Source organism: Penicillium oxalicum, chromosome V (assembly GCF_001723175.1).
Source record: "Penicillium oxalicum strain HP7-1 chromosome V, whole genome shotgun sequence".
Taxonomy (NCBI): Eukaryota; Fungi; Ascomycota; class Eurotiomycetes; order Eurotiales; family Aspergillaceae; genus Penicillium; species Penicillium oxalicum.
In genome coordinates this window covers 640,103-651,630 of record NC_064654.1, presented here as the reverse complement: position 1 = coordinate 651,630, position 11,528 = coordinate 640,103, and the positions used below count along the sequence as shown (strand labels likewise).

Sequence of the window (11,528 nt, the reverse complement as noted above, 5' to 3'; positions counted from 1 at the left end):
GACGGTGGTGGCCGGGGCTGTGGCTGGATAGCGAAACTTGGACCTTTCCGAGGAGCAGACCTATTGTCTGCGGAATCAAAAATCTAATTAGCTTGTGCGCAACGCGAATTCTTCGGGGCAATCGAGGCCAAAACAGACAATATTCGGTAGTAATTTGGGCTAAACATCAATTATGGCGACAAGCTGGGACGCCGAAAATTTCATCCATTAGAATAAGCCTTAAGGGCAGGTAAGAACTCCAGGGGTTAAGTATAGGAGCAATTCACTCTCGCCGCCGTATCGCTCAAAACTTGGGAAAGCAGCGAAATCTCCACGGATTCCGGTTTACATAACCCACTGCCAATTTGGTGTGAGATTTGAAACAGGTCCTTGGGTCTGTGCTTGATGCGCAATGGCGAGAAAGCATTGCCTCAACGAAACGATTGGTGTTGCCAGAAAATCTCCAAGGTCAGTCTTGATGTAGGAGGTAGATGCGAGAATGACCGGAGAGTAATCGACTACCCATTTCCCGCAGATAAACTGTTGCCGAAGAAAAATTGTTTGCTGGTAATTGCTCATGAAGCCATACATGCAGTTCAAATCCTTCATATACTGGATTGGCTGCGCGAGCAATCTGCGGAGCGCAGATTCGTTGCCATAGGCCTCTACCAGGTCATGCTCTTCAATCCACCAAACCTTCAACTCCCCAAGCATCTTGAGCTCGGGTGTCGCAGTATTCGTGGTCATAAGAATTGAATCCGGCGTCTTGGCGTATTGGCTTCCAAGGCACCTGAAGTCGGCGAATTGGAGGTCAATTGACTGTACCTCCAGGATTTTCCCCACAAGATATCCAATTGAGTGATTGAAAAGACCTTGGAGCCCTGCCTCGTCCACAATAAGGTGTGATTCGGCCTCAGGGTTGCCAGAAGTATGCGTGTATTTGATGGCTTTGGTGCTCCACCTTGTGCTTTGAATATAGCTTTCGATGCCGCGGAAAAAATTGGGCCATCGGTGAAGTTCTCCCAAGAACTTGATACGGTGGAGGGCATTTGAAGTGGTCTGATGAGGCCCAATGGGAACAGGAGGAATTGCCTGGGAGGCCATCTCTCTCGCGCGGACTTGCTTGGGGGGCATATTGTCTGGCTATGTGGAAATATTCATTATCAGCACCACACAAGAGGTATTATGGTTTCTGGACTGTACTTTACCAAAAGAAAAAGACCGTATGAGAGATCTTAAAGCCTGGATGGCATTGAAAGCTCCGATCATGGATAATCAGAAGATGTGCTTGCTAGGCGTGCTCATGTCTCATGTCACATGGCGCTCCTTCCCGTAATGTTTTCGACCACTTGGTACCTACTTCTGATAGATAACCTCCTTTTTTCTACCTATCGTTTCAGTGTCAATTCCTTTTTTCATCATGGCGCATTTTTCAGACCATTGGCAATTAGATCTAGTAGCTTCCCCGGCGACAGATTCTGTGGCTCCCTCGGAGAAAGATCGCAGAGAGGAGGGATGGACCAGGGGGAGTCTCAAATTTAGTACCAGCGTGCTGCATCCCCAGCCAAACCCTTGGTCACAAAACTTGCAAGCTACAGGATCGAGAATTACTGTCTTAATAGACATCCTCGTTTGAGGCTGTATGGATCAACATGAAATGTGTTTAAACTGATCTTGAATGAATCGTGAGGAAACCTCGTGGACGTAACCTTGGCTTTCTCTGCATCCCAATCTAGCTCCAAGGCTCTACATGAACATCTACACATCCCACTCTTATTACTCCATCCAAGCCTGTATCTTGGCCAAAAGTCAGACAAGGCGGCCGGGGCTTCTACTGAGGATCACTACTCGACGTAATTACTTCCGAGAGGCTCGAAGTCATTTCTGGACGGACATGCTTAAATACCTCGGGTTACTGTGTAAGGCTTTCCTTTACCGATGTCGCCAATTTGCATTATTCCCAAACGTTTAGTTCACACAGTTTACCCTAGATCTGGGCATATTCTGGCAAGCTGACGGGGTTAGATTGGCAGGCTGTATGACTTCCAATTGAGCCGCAAGGACAACCGACGGTCTTCCACGAAATTGTAAGTATCGGTGCATCTTGTATTCTCAAGTACTCACACAGTTGTCAAGTGCATATACAACCATGTGGACTTTCGTTGACGCTTGGATGTCCAGATAGACGATGGCTCCAAAAATACCTCAGCATAAGTTGTAGCCGGCCAAGAAATGTTCACCTAGCACTAAACAGTTAATTATTAACACGGATCAGGGAGAATAATTTTTAACCCTCTTTCAGCATTATCGTATACTAGACACTAACTCGTATTCAAGTATACAAAGTGGTACACAAAGTACCAACGTCGAAGTAGGATCTTGGAAGGCCTCGGCCAAGCCCAAGACGACACGCCGATCAGGGATTCGATGCAATGGGCCCTTTTTTGGTGGAGACTTTTGGGCGAGGATGCCTTGGATATTGCGAATCATAGCAAGTTCTGACACTCCACCGTGGATACGGGACAGACCCCCTTGACATAGCTAAATGATGAATTGGACAATTTAACTGGTCAGGATGTCGCGAAGGAAATGTAATCAAGTCCAGACAGTTGACAGGAGCTCAAGGCGAATGGAGGCAGGCCCGGAACCAGTGAGGTTCGTGCTGGATCAAAGGCAAGCGGTACAAGAGAGGATCATCCTCGTAGGGTAGACAAGCAAAATAATGAGCGTATGACTGGCAGCGCCATTAGGCTAGCATGGCTCTCCGAGTCCGCTGGACATCTCCGCGTTGGCTGGCGTCCTCGCCAACAAGAGAGGGCTTACGGGTACAAGGATACAAGAAGAGCAAATGGAATGATAAACCGTCGAATCGTTGCAAACTAATTTGAATTTTTGGCTGTCCTTGGTTTGACTGGTCACCGACAGGGACAACCGAAACCCCTCCGTGCGGGTGATGCAAAATCTGTCATACGTGTCATGAACTTTTTATGTTTTCCGTTCGCTCAGAAGACAATCGTCATGGTTGACCAGCATTTAACACCCCGTTGAAACAATCAAAACACCCCTTAAACGTTCTCAAGGACCTGCTCCTTGAACTCCCGCTCAACCTTCTGGCCCTTGTCGTCGGTGGAGGACTCGCCGTGCAGAGCAAGGAGAGCACCGAGGTCGAACTTGGGGGACTTGAGGAGCTTGACCTTACGGATGTGGACCTAGAAGAGCGGAAGAATAAGCATACATTCGACGCCTGAAGGCTATCGTTCCTAAAGGAAGCAGGGAGTGATAAGATTGGGGGAAAACTCACGTTCTGCAGGGGATAAATGCCCTGGGTGGCCTTCTCAATCTCGCGGCCGATGACCTCGGGAATGAGCTTGTGGGTGAGCTGAGACAGAGTGCAGCTGGCAGCCTCACGCTGAATGATCTCGGTCATCTTCTTGCGGATGGCGCGAATTTGAGACGAGCGGGCGTAAGTGGTCTTCTTGATCTGGTTGGGGCGTCTCTTGGTGAAGGCAATGGCGAACAGGCGGAGGAGGTAGTCGTCAGTGGTCTTCACGGTGATGTTGGCCTCAATCAGAGACTGCCACTTGCGGACCAGGGAGCGCAGCTTGTCGGTGGTGAAGTCCAGACCGTGGAAGTTGGTCAGGCAGTTCTTGCCCTGGATCTCGTCGACGCGGAGCTTGACCTTGCGGAAAGAGTGGTCCTCATCGTTCTGGAGGTCGGCGAGGGAAACCTCGAAGATACGGCCCTTGAGAGAGTCGTTGGCGTTCTTCAGACCGCTGGTGCGGTTGACCAGAGTCTTGCCAACACTTTGGGAATCCGTTAGTATGCGATGTCCAGGTACGAGGTGCGATGACACCGGCGGTCCGTTCGGCCGAAGAGATTGACAAGGGAGGGAAAATCATACTCGCGGATCTGGAAGGTGGAGGGAGCCTGTGAAGAAAGGAGAAAAAAAAGTCAATGTTGCGACTCCCCAATATATGTTGCATGAATCTCCAAAACCGGGCACTCACCTTCACAGAGTACTCATCCTTGCGGGAGAAGGGGTCGACGGTTCTCTTCTTGATACCCTTCTTGCCCTTAGACAAACGCTTGTTCCTAGAATTCGAGGCTGATCAGCCACAATGTTCGAGATTGATAATTTCGGCCAATGTTGAGACGACGAGATGGAAGTTGTCGAAGATGAGGGTGGAAGAGAGTGATTGAGATGCCGGCGAGGAATTCAGGGAAAAAGCGCATACTTTCCAACAGCCATGTTTGCGAGTCGGGTCTATCTGAGTGTTGTGAAAAAGACAGACAAAGGGTATCGCACCACGGCGCTCGGAGGGTTTCGAGATTCACGCTGCACTAGTCGACGGGAGGGTTGGAAAACCAAAACCCACAGAAAACTCGGCTAAGCGAGCCAACGCGGGCCCTACCGCTGACATAACTATAGGTCACGTGCGTCTTCACGGGCCTCTGGCAGCCCTCGGGTCAACTGCCGCAAGGTCGGCCAATCATAACGTTGGGCATATCATAAGTCACGTGGTGATAGATTGTTGAATCTTCTTCACGTGATGGAGAGACTATGGGCAGTTCTAGTGGTTGTTCGCGGGAGTCAAGACATTCTGGGCACTGGGGGCCGGATTTTGGCAACTTGAGATATACAGTTTGTGAACTCGGTACGAACTGACTCCGGTTCTAAAGTAAGAATCTATGTTCTCCTCAAGAGGCCATTGGAATGACTACGAATACTTGCCTTGATAGCTTCTCAGCGTGGGAACCGCAGTACGCTAGGCGGCTCCACACTGGCAGAATATTGTTCGTTCCAATCCCCTCGTCAGAGGTGCATGGTAGCGTTGAGTGTTGAAACTGGCAAATCCTCCAATTCAAGCCAGACATAGACCAATGACTAGATTTACTTGTTTCTTAAGTCGTGCTGATAGTGACCTATTATTGTCCAGGATGGATGTTGCGCGAGCTCGTGATTTCCTAGTCCATGGCGGCGCTGTCAACCATCCATACATACTTCTACCGCCTACGCAAGTCTCCGCACGAGCCACCCCCTCACTGCAAGACTCTCCGCGGACTTGCGTTCAATCCTTTTTGCGATCTTCTCATCCTTGTTTCCCGCGTGTCTACTCGGAGGAACCGCAACATTCAAGATGGTAAGACTCTGCATCGCCTTGCGCCTGTTCAAATCTTTGCTTCGCGTTATTTTAGCCACCGGAGGCGTTTCACGTTTTATATTGTCAATCTTGTCAATGTACCTTGTCAGGTGGAGTGTGCTAATTCCAACTTTGGGGAACAGGGAAAGCGTAAGAAGTCCAGCAGAACGCCTCAGGGGCCGCGAAAGGTACGGTCAATCGACTTGAATCTTTAACGAGACCTCAGCCTGTCTAGATTATGGGAATCTGATGTGTTTACCTGTTAGCGCGAACCTCTTGCCACAACATTTGCCTGCCTCTTCTGCAACCATGAGAACTCTGTCATCGTCAAATTGGACAAGAAGCTGGGCCTAGGTGACCTCTCATGTAAAATCTGCGGTCAAAAGTTCCAGACCGGCATTAATTGTGAGTTCAATACGCATTCCGCTTCAACCTCCTGCATGGTCGCTAATCCGATGTTTTTCGCGGCATCTTCAGATCTGTCCGCCGCCGTGGACGTGTATTCGGATTGGGTGGACGCCTGCGATGCGGTGGCGAAGGACACTGCCAATCAATACGACGGTCCTGTTGGGTCAAGGGGCGCAGGCAAGTCTGATGCGCTGGCTAGCGCGGGACATGGCGAAACGTACGAGGACGACGATGACTATTGAGCAGGGCACGACAGTAGGGTAGAGAACCTTAGGCGAATGGCGCACGGACATGGTATCAATTTGAATAATTTTGTTACAAAAGCAAGCTTCATGAGCTCAGGATTCACAATCATATACCTCCTCGTTTATGCTTACAATGACTGAGTACCCCGATTTGAGCGTATGGGCTAAGGCGCGGCGTAGTGTCGTACACGCCACGTAGACGGATCTTGGCTCGTACCAGAAAAAAATAGCTTCCTAGAGTATATAACCTCTCCATCTATTTGGACCAAGTGCGGAGGCACGCGCGAGCCTATCCGAAGATGAGGGACAGTCCGTAGGGGACAGCTGAGGACGCATAAATGTCACCTTATCTCCGTGTCACAGGGAATCCAGTTGAACCTCGTGGGGGAGACTCTCGCATTAATAACGTGACTTTGAAGGTCAGGCTGTGTTGGTCTAGAGGGTGTAGTATCGGTCACCGAAGTCACCCAGACCGGGGATGATGTACCTAATTGATGATTTCCAGTCAGCAAACGGGCGGGACATGAAACGCACAAGGGGGCCGCCTACTTTTTGTCATCCAGTCCTTGGTCAATGAATGCAGTGACCACTCGGAGTTTGGGGAATCTCTCCGCAAACTCGGCAACGCCTGAAGGGCTTGCGATCAGGTTCAAGAACAGGATGCGGTGCTCGGGCACTCCCCTCTGCATCAGAACCTCGACGGCCAGAGTCGCCGATCCACCTGCGGGATCATTCTATCAGTCAATCTTCCTGGTGTTCAAATCGGCGTCCTGGACATACCGGTCGCAAACATCGGGTCCAGGAGGAGGACCCAGCGGTCAGCAATATCAGCAGGGAGCTTGTCGTAGAAGAGCTTAGGCATGCAAGTTTCCTCATCTCGTTGAATCAGGATCTTTCCAATACGGACAGATCGGCAACAATCTCGGAGACCCTGCTCCATGGCCTCTCCGGCGCGCATGATCGACACGCCGCAAATCTTGCCCTCAAACTTGACACCCAGGTAGTCCCGACCGACGGGGGTCGTGACCGATTGTTCCACAACGGGGAGGTGATTCAGGCCTTCCTCAACCAAGAGCCGGATGATACGATTGGAGTAGAAAATGAAGTCGGCACGAACCGTCCGCTTGTCTCTGATCATTCTGTTGGTTGCGACGAGCAGATCAGCAACCCCGTCGATTCTGTGGATACCATGATCATGCTCGAAAAACGAACTTACGTCAAGAGAGCAATCAGCTGAGGGGTCTGGGGGAGCACATGGACATTCTCAAAAGAGACTTCCTTAGACACGGTGGCCGTGGGCTTTTCTTCATCAGCCCGATATGTAGGACCGACGCCCTGGGCAGGGGACGGGACAGCTCCTTGACTCGCCATTGTACAGGAATAGAGCGGAGAGCAGAGTACCTGAGCGGTGGTTGGTGTGTAGCTTCAGAAGTCTAGTGGCGGGGCAAGGGCACCTGAAGAAGGAACAAAATATAGGTGGAGAGATACCTCGCCCGCGTGAAGAGGAGTACAAATGAGGCACGCGAGTCAATCAGGGCGGAGGAAGCGGGGGGCAACTTTTTTGTTTTCTTATCGCGTATCATCACATTATCGTGGACTCTGCAAACGGTATCGGCAGATTGACGGGTTGACGGAACGAGTCCTCCGCACTCTGATCAATTGTAACTCATCGTGCATTGTTATATGGAAATCAAACCCCAAATATATCAAGATCTTGAATGCACATTCTCCAAGATATATCAAGCAGTAAATCCTAAGGCAAGTGACGAAATTGCGGATAATGTACACTCGATACTCTTGTACATTGCATACATGGGACAAGCCTACAGTTTATCTTGTACAAGTGCACAGTACATGTCTCCAGCAGGTTCGAAGGTTGATCAAAACGTGTGCGACTGTTTCGTAGTCGCTCTTGACGTGTGAATGCCGAGGGCGCCTTACACTCCCCGTCTTATCGTGCGATCCTCTTATCCGACTGCCTTATCGATTGCGCGGCACTTCTTGGCCTGGGCCTCTCAAGGCGTGTCATAGTGTCATGCACCTGCGGATTCCTTCAGCCGGGCACCTCAGCGTAGATGTTCGCTGAATCAGCTCTTGGAATTGAATAGAAAGAACACAATCCCTGAGATACTATCGGACTCGGGCCTCATCCGTTTCGGTCACATCCAATTGGTCTTTCGGAAAGCTTCAATGCGCCACGGTAAGGCGACTTGTGTGGTCCAGGTCTGACTGCATATTTGAGACAGGCCACCCAGCGCTCAGACTCGTCGTGACACGGGAGCGCTTGCAGCCGTCCAGCTGCCTCGGTCAGCGACCTACGCGCGTCTGCCCTTTCTACAACCGAAACAAAGAACAACCGTTGGCTCGAGATGTCTTGAGCATATTCGCAAAAGGACCCGCTGATTCTCTGGCCCATTGAATGTTCACTACGTTGAAATATCCACAATCTCGCTACACGGGCCTTCCTCTGCACTTTCAGCCACCCCCTCACTGAGGTCCTCAAATGAAATGCGACACTTCAGCGTCCACCTCTAACCTGCAAAAATGGATCAGTCGCACATAAAAGCTCGACGCCTCGTTACTTATGGCTCATCTGCGCGACAACAACCCCCTGCGGAAGCGGCTGACGTGCGTAGTGATCGCGCTGGCCCGGCGCGACTGTCGCGCACGTTGACCGGCGAACAGCCTAAGAACAATCGTCAGCGCAAGCTTCCCAACTCAGAGAAAACACTTAAACCCAATCTCTCAGTGAAATCGCGCAATTCTGGAGAAGACAGCATCTACGATCTGCCCTCCTCAGATGAGGAGAATTCGGGACGCGGAGCTCAGCGTAAGCGCCGGCGACATGGTGGTGAGGCGGATAAAAGTGCTGCAACTTCCCATGTTCGCCTGTCTGGGCAAGCGCTCGTCGTTTCTGGGAGCTCAGGCCCAGAACCTAGATCGATCTCGACGGCCCCCGGGGAGGCGGAATTCAAGTCGTCAATCAAGACAACCCAACCTCGCGCATTGCAAAACGGATCACCCCGGGCAGAGTTGCAGTCTCGGGAGAGAAAGCTTCACCAGTCGCCAGTTCCGAAAGATACCGGTCGAAGCCCACGAGTGCCCACCAGCGCCGCCACAACGACGACGACAGCAACAACAACAACAAAGAACAAAGACCCACGGCAAACGGTGCTTGGAACGGTGAACAAGACACTCATTGCGGCAAAAACAAGGGATGACGGGTGTGGGAGTGTGTACGCCAGTTCCAAAGGGGAGTCTCAGTCATCGAATTCACAGAAGCTGTCAAGGAATTGTGGGATGCCAAAAACCCCCACTCGCAAGAGACTGATTGACACACTCGGCACACCAGAGCGATCACTGGACGCCTCCTCAGTCACACCCAATACCAGCCCGTCATCCACGCCATCGACGGCTCAAAGCGCTCGCAATCTCAGCAAGGCACCGTCGCCAATCCTGCGGCCGGACATGACATTGACGGACCAGGAACAGGACTCGACGAGGGCGGCGGCGCCACCACATCTCACCGGTTCTAGGGTCACATATGCACGCCAGCGATCGTTTTTGGATGATCTAGTCCTGTCAGCTGGTCTGTCAGGACAAGGGGACTCGGAGTCTGACATAATCTCGAATTCGCAGCCACGAGAACTGGACTGCCTTCTCCCGCGCACGCGCCCAATTGAAGTCGAGGAACTGAGCCAAGAAGATGGAGCCGTGCGAAGTATTCATGAGCTCCGTCGGGCAGGAGGAAACGCGCGGTATCGCGGTGCGATTGAATCCATATTCGAGGATCTCGAGGATTTCAGTCTCTCGGCGTCGGGCCGATGCAGTGCTCTTATCCAGCTATGTGAGAAGATGCTCGACGCAAAATCAGCGCGTCAATTTGCCGAGTGCAATTTCGACAAGCGACTTGTTGAAAGCCTCTCGAGTGAGCTTGGGACAGTCTCAGCTGCGCTCGCGCTCTGTGTGTTCAGTCTCTCGTCTCTTGGAAGACCCATCCCGCACATTCTTGCATCTGCGGCATTACCGAGATTGCTCGAAGTCTCCCCAAAGCTTTTACCCGTCCGCCAAGATCTGGGGCTGGTCGCGCGTGATCAAAATGCCAACCTGTCCAAGTCTACACAAACATCGGTACATGATCTTGCGCTCAAAGTCAAAACAACCTTGTTCCCTAGTGACTTGGTATCGGTACTTTCCCCGTGCCTCTTGGCACTCCATACCCTTAATTTGACTCTCTCAGCGATCCAGAGCAAGGGCGAGATTCCGGAGGGTATCTCCACGCCCACTCTTCATGGGGTTGTGAACGTGTTGCTTTCGGAGAAGGATTGTATGCAAGACCAGGGTTCTCGCAGCCAAGAGGGCTATCGATCTTTGAGATTGTCTCTGTCCATTATTGAGGCCTACAGCGTTCTCGACACTCAGAGCCAAGACGATCAGCGTGACGTGCTCGGGGCCCTCGCCGACCTGCATGATCTCCTTCGAATTGAGAAAAGTCCAAATTCAGAAAATCATCAAGTACAAACGCTCTATCTCCGGGTTCTTCTGAATATCACCAACAGCAACCCGGCACTCTGCGATACATTTGCGACCGCAAATATGATTGACAATTTGTCCGCGATTGCGGTGACCCAGTTCGGCCACCTCACCGAAAACAGCCTTGCACAGGATAATGGTTCTCTTAACACCGTGATTTTGGCCCTTGGTGCACTTATCAACATGGTGGAAAAAAGCGCTGCATCGCGCAGGATGTTTCTACGGTCAACCTCCGCGCCACAATCAATTCTTGATCAATTACTTCGACTCTTCTCGGCGCGTGTTGATTCTATCGCCAAGGTGAGGGTCCCTTTGGATGTTTCACATGCACTTTTGCGTACGAATGCTGACTACAATATTCATCAGGCTCACTCGGTTGTGGAGGTTCACCACAACGTTGCGGTGGGATATCTGGCCGTTCTGCTTCTAGCACTTTGTCTTGACGGAGAAGCGCGGTCACAAATCCAAGAATCACTCAAGCCGCAGGGACTCGCCAGCATCATGTCCACGGTCAATGAGTTTTTGCAACACCATCGGAGAATTGAACAGGAAATACAATCGGCCTCGGTCAGGAAAGAAGCAAGTGGATTTTTGGTCCGACTTCAGGATCTGGTCAATGAGGTTCAACGCATCGATAATGAATGATGAAGAAAGATGTTGTCATGAGCATTTGGGACAATGAACACACGGGCGCTGCTTCGGAGGTTTCTGTTCATTCGCTCCAGGGTGCTAATTAGGCGTTTCATTTTGATGGGCAATTTTTCGTTTCTTTCTCCCCCCTCTTTCAATTCACACCCAGTATAAGACAGGGCCCTTTGTGCCCAACGGTCTGGATAGCACTACGATGCCACACACATCAATTGGTACCAGTGCGTCATCCTGGCCTCGAAGAATAAGACTCTTCTGAAAGCCCACTGTTAGGCGAACAGGCGTCTTGCGAGTTGCTGAAACCCCCTTTGAACCGCTACTATGCATGTATGATGGATGGATCGTACTTACTCCAGTGGCTGGCACCCGATTACACTGTTTGCGAAACATATCGCACGTCAACTAATTTCTGGTCGGTGTCAACATTCGGACGAACCACATGTGCCTGAAGGGGCCCGTAGTGAACATCGACCTGTTGGCTCATCAAATCCGCTGTCAAACGAAGTACCGCCTCCCACTGAATGGTAGAAAACCTGGGGATCGACTACTGATCGTGACAGTACTGGATCGAGGC

At 51.1% G+C, this 11,528-nt stretch overlaps 5 protein-coding genes across 5 annotated transcripts; 2 read left to right on the top strand and 3 right to left on the bottom strand.

Annotated features, from left to right (window-relative positions):
• Positions 1-324: 324 nt before the first annotated feature.
• On the bottom strand, positions 325-1,113 carry POX_e06357 (uncharacterized protein; the record flags this gene model as incomplete). The annotated part of the gene is made up of 1 exon (XM_050115180.1): positions 325-1,113. One exon carries the CDS (start codon positions 1,111-1,113, stop codon positions 325-327), a length of 789 nt encoding a protein of 262 aa, XP_049967640.1.
• Positions 1,114-3,044: 1,931 nt separating this feature from the next.
• On the bottom strand, positions 3,045-4,228 carry POX_e06356 (40S ribosomal protein S1; the record flags this gene model as incomplete). Its single annotated transcript, XM_050115179.1, has 5 exons — positions 3,045-3,188; positions 3,281-3,782; positions 3,881-3,906; positions 3,987-4,071; positions 4,215-4,228. The coding sequence occupies 5 exons, from the start codon at positions 4,226-4,228 to the stop codon at positions 3,045-3,047; spliced, it is 771 nt and encodes a 256-aa protein (XP_049967639.1).
• Positions 4,229-5,117: 889 nt separating this feature from the next.
• POX_e06355 (Transcription elongation factor) lies at positions 5,118-5,770 on the top strand (the record flags this gene model as incomplete). Its single annotated transcript, XM_050115178.1, has 3 exons — positions 5,118-5,120; positions 5,264-5,308; positions 5,387-5,770. The coding sequence occupies 3 exons, from the start codon at positions 5,118-5,120 to the stop codon at positions 5,768-5,770; spliced, it is 432 nt and encodes a 143-aa protein (XP_049967638.1).
• A 438-nt stretch (positions 5,771-6,208) lies between these two features.
• On the bottom strand, positions 6,209-7,144 carry POX_e06354 (Uracil phosphoribosyltransferase; the record flags this gene model as incomplete). The annotated part of the gene is made up of 4 exons (XM_050115177.1): positions 6,209-6,260; positions 6,323-6,494; positions 6,554-6,912; positions 6,990-7,144. 4 exons carry the CDS (start codon positions 7,142-7,144, stop codon positions 6,209-6,211), a joined length of 738 nt encoding a protein of 245 aa, XP_049967637.1.
• A 1,173-nt stretch (positions 7,145-8,317) lies between these two features.
• Positions 8,318-10,951, top strand: POX_e06353 (uncharacterized protein; the record flags this gene model as incomplete). Its single annotated transcript, XM_050115176.1, has 1 exon — positions 8,318-10,951. One exon carries the CDS (start codon positions 8,318-8,320, stop codon positions 10,949-10,951), a length of 2,634 nt encoding a protein of 877 aa, XP_049967636.1.
• Positions 10,952-11,528: the final 577 nt, after the last annotated feature.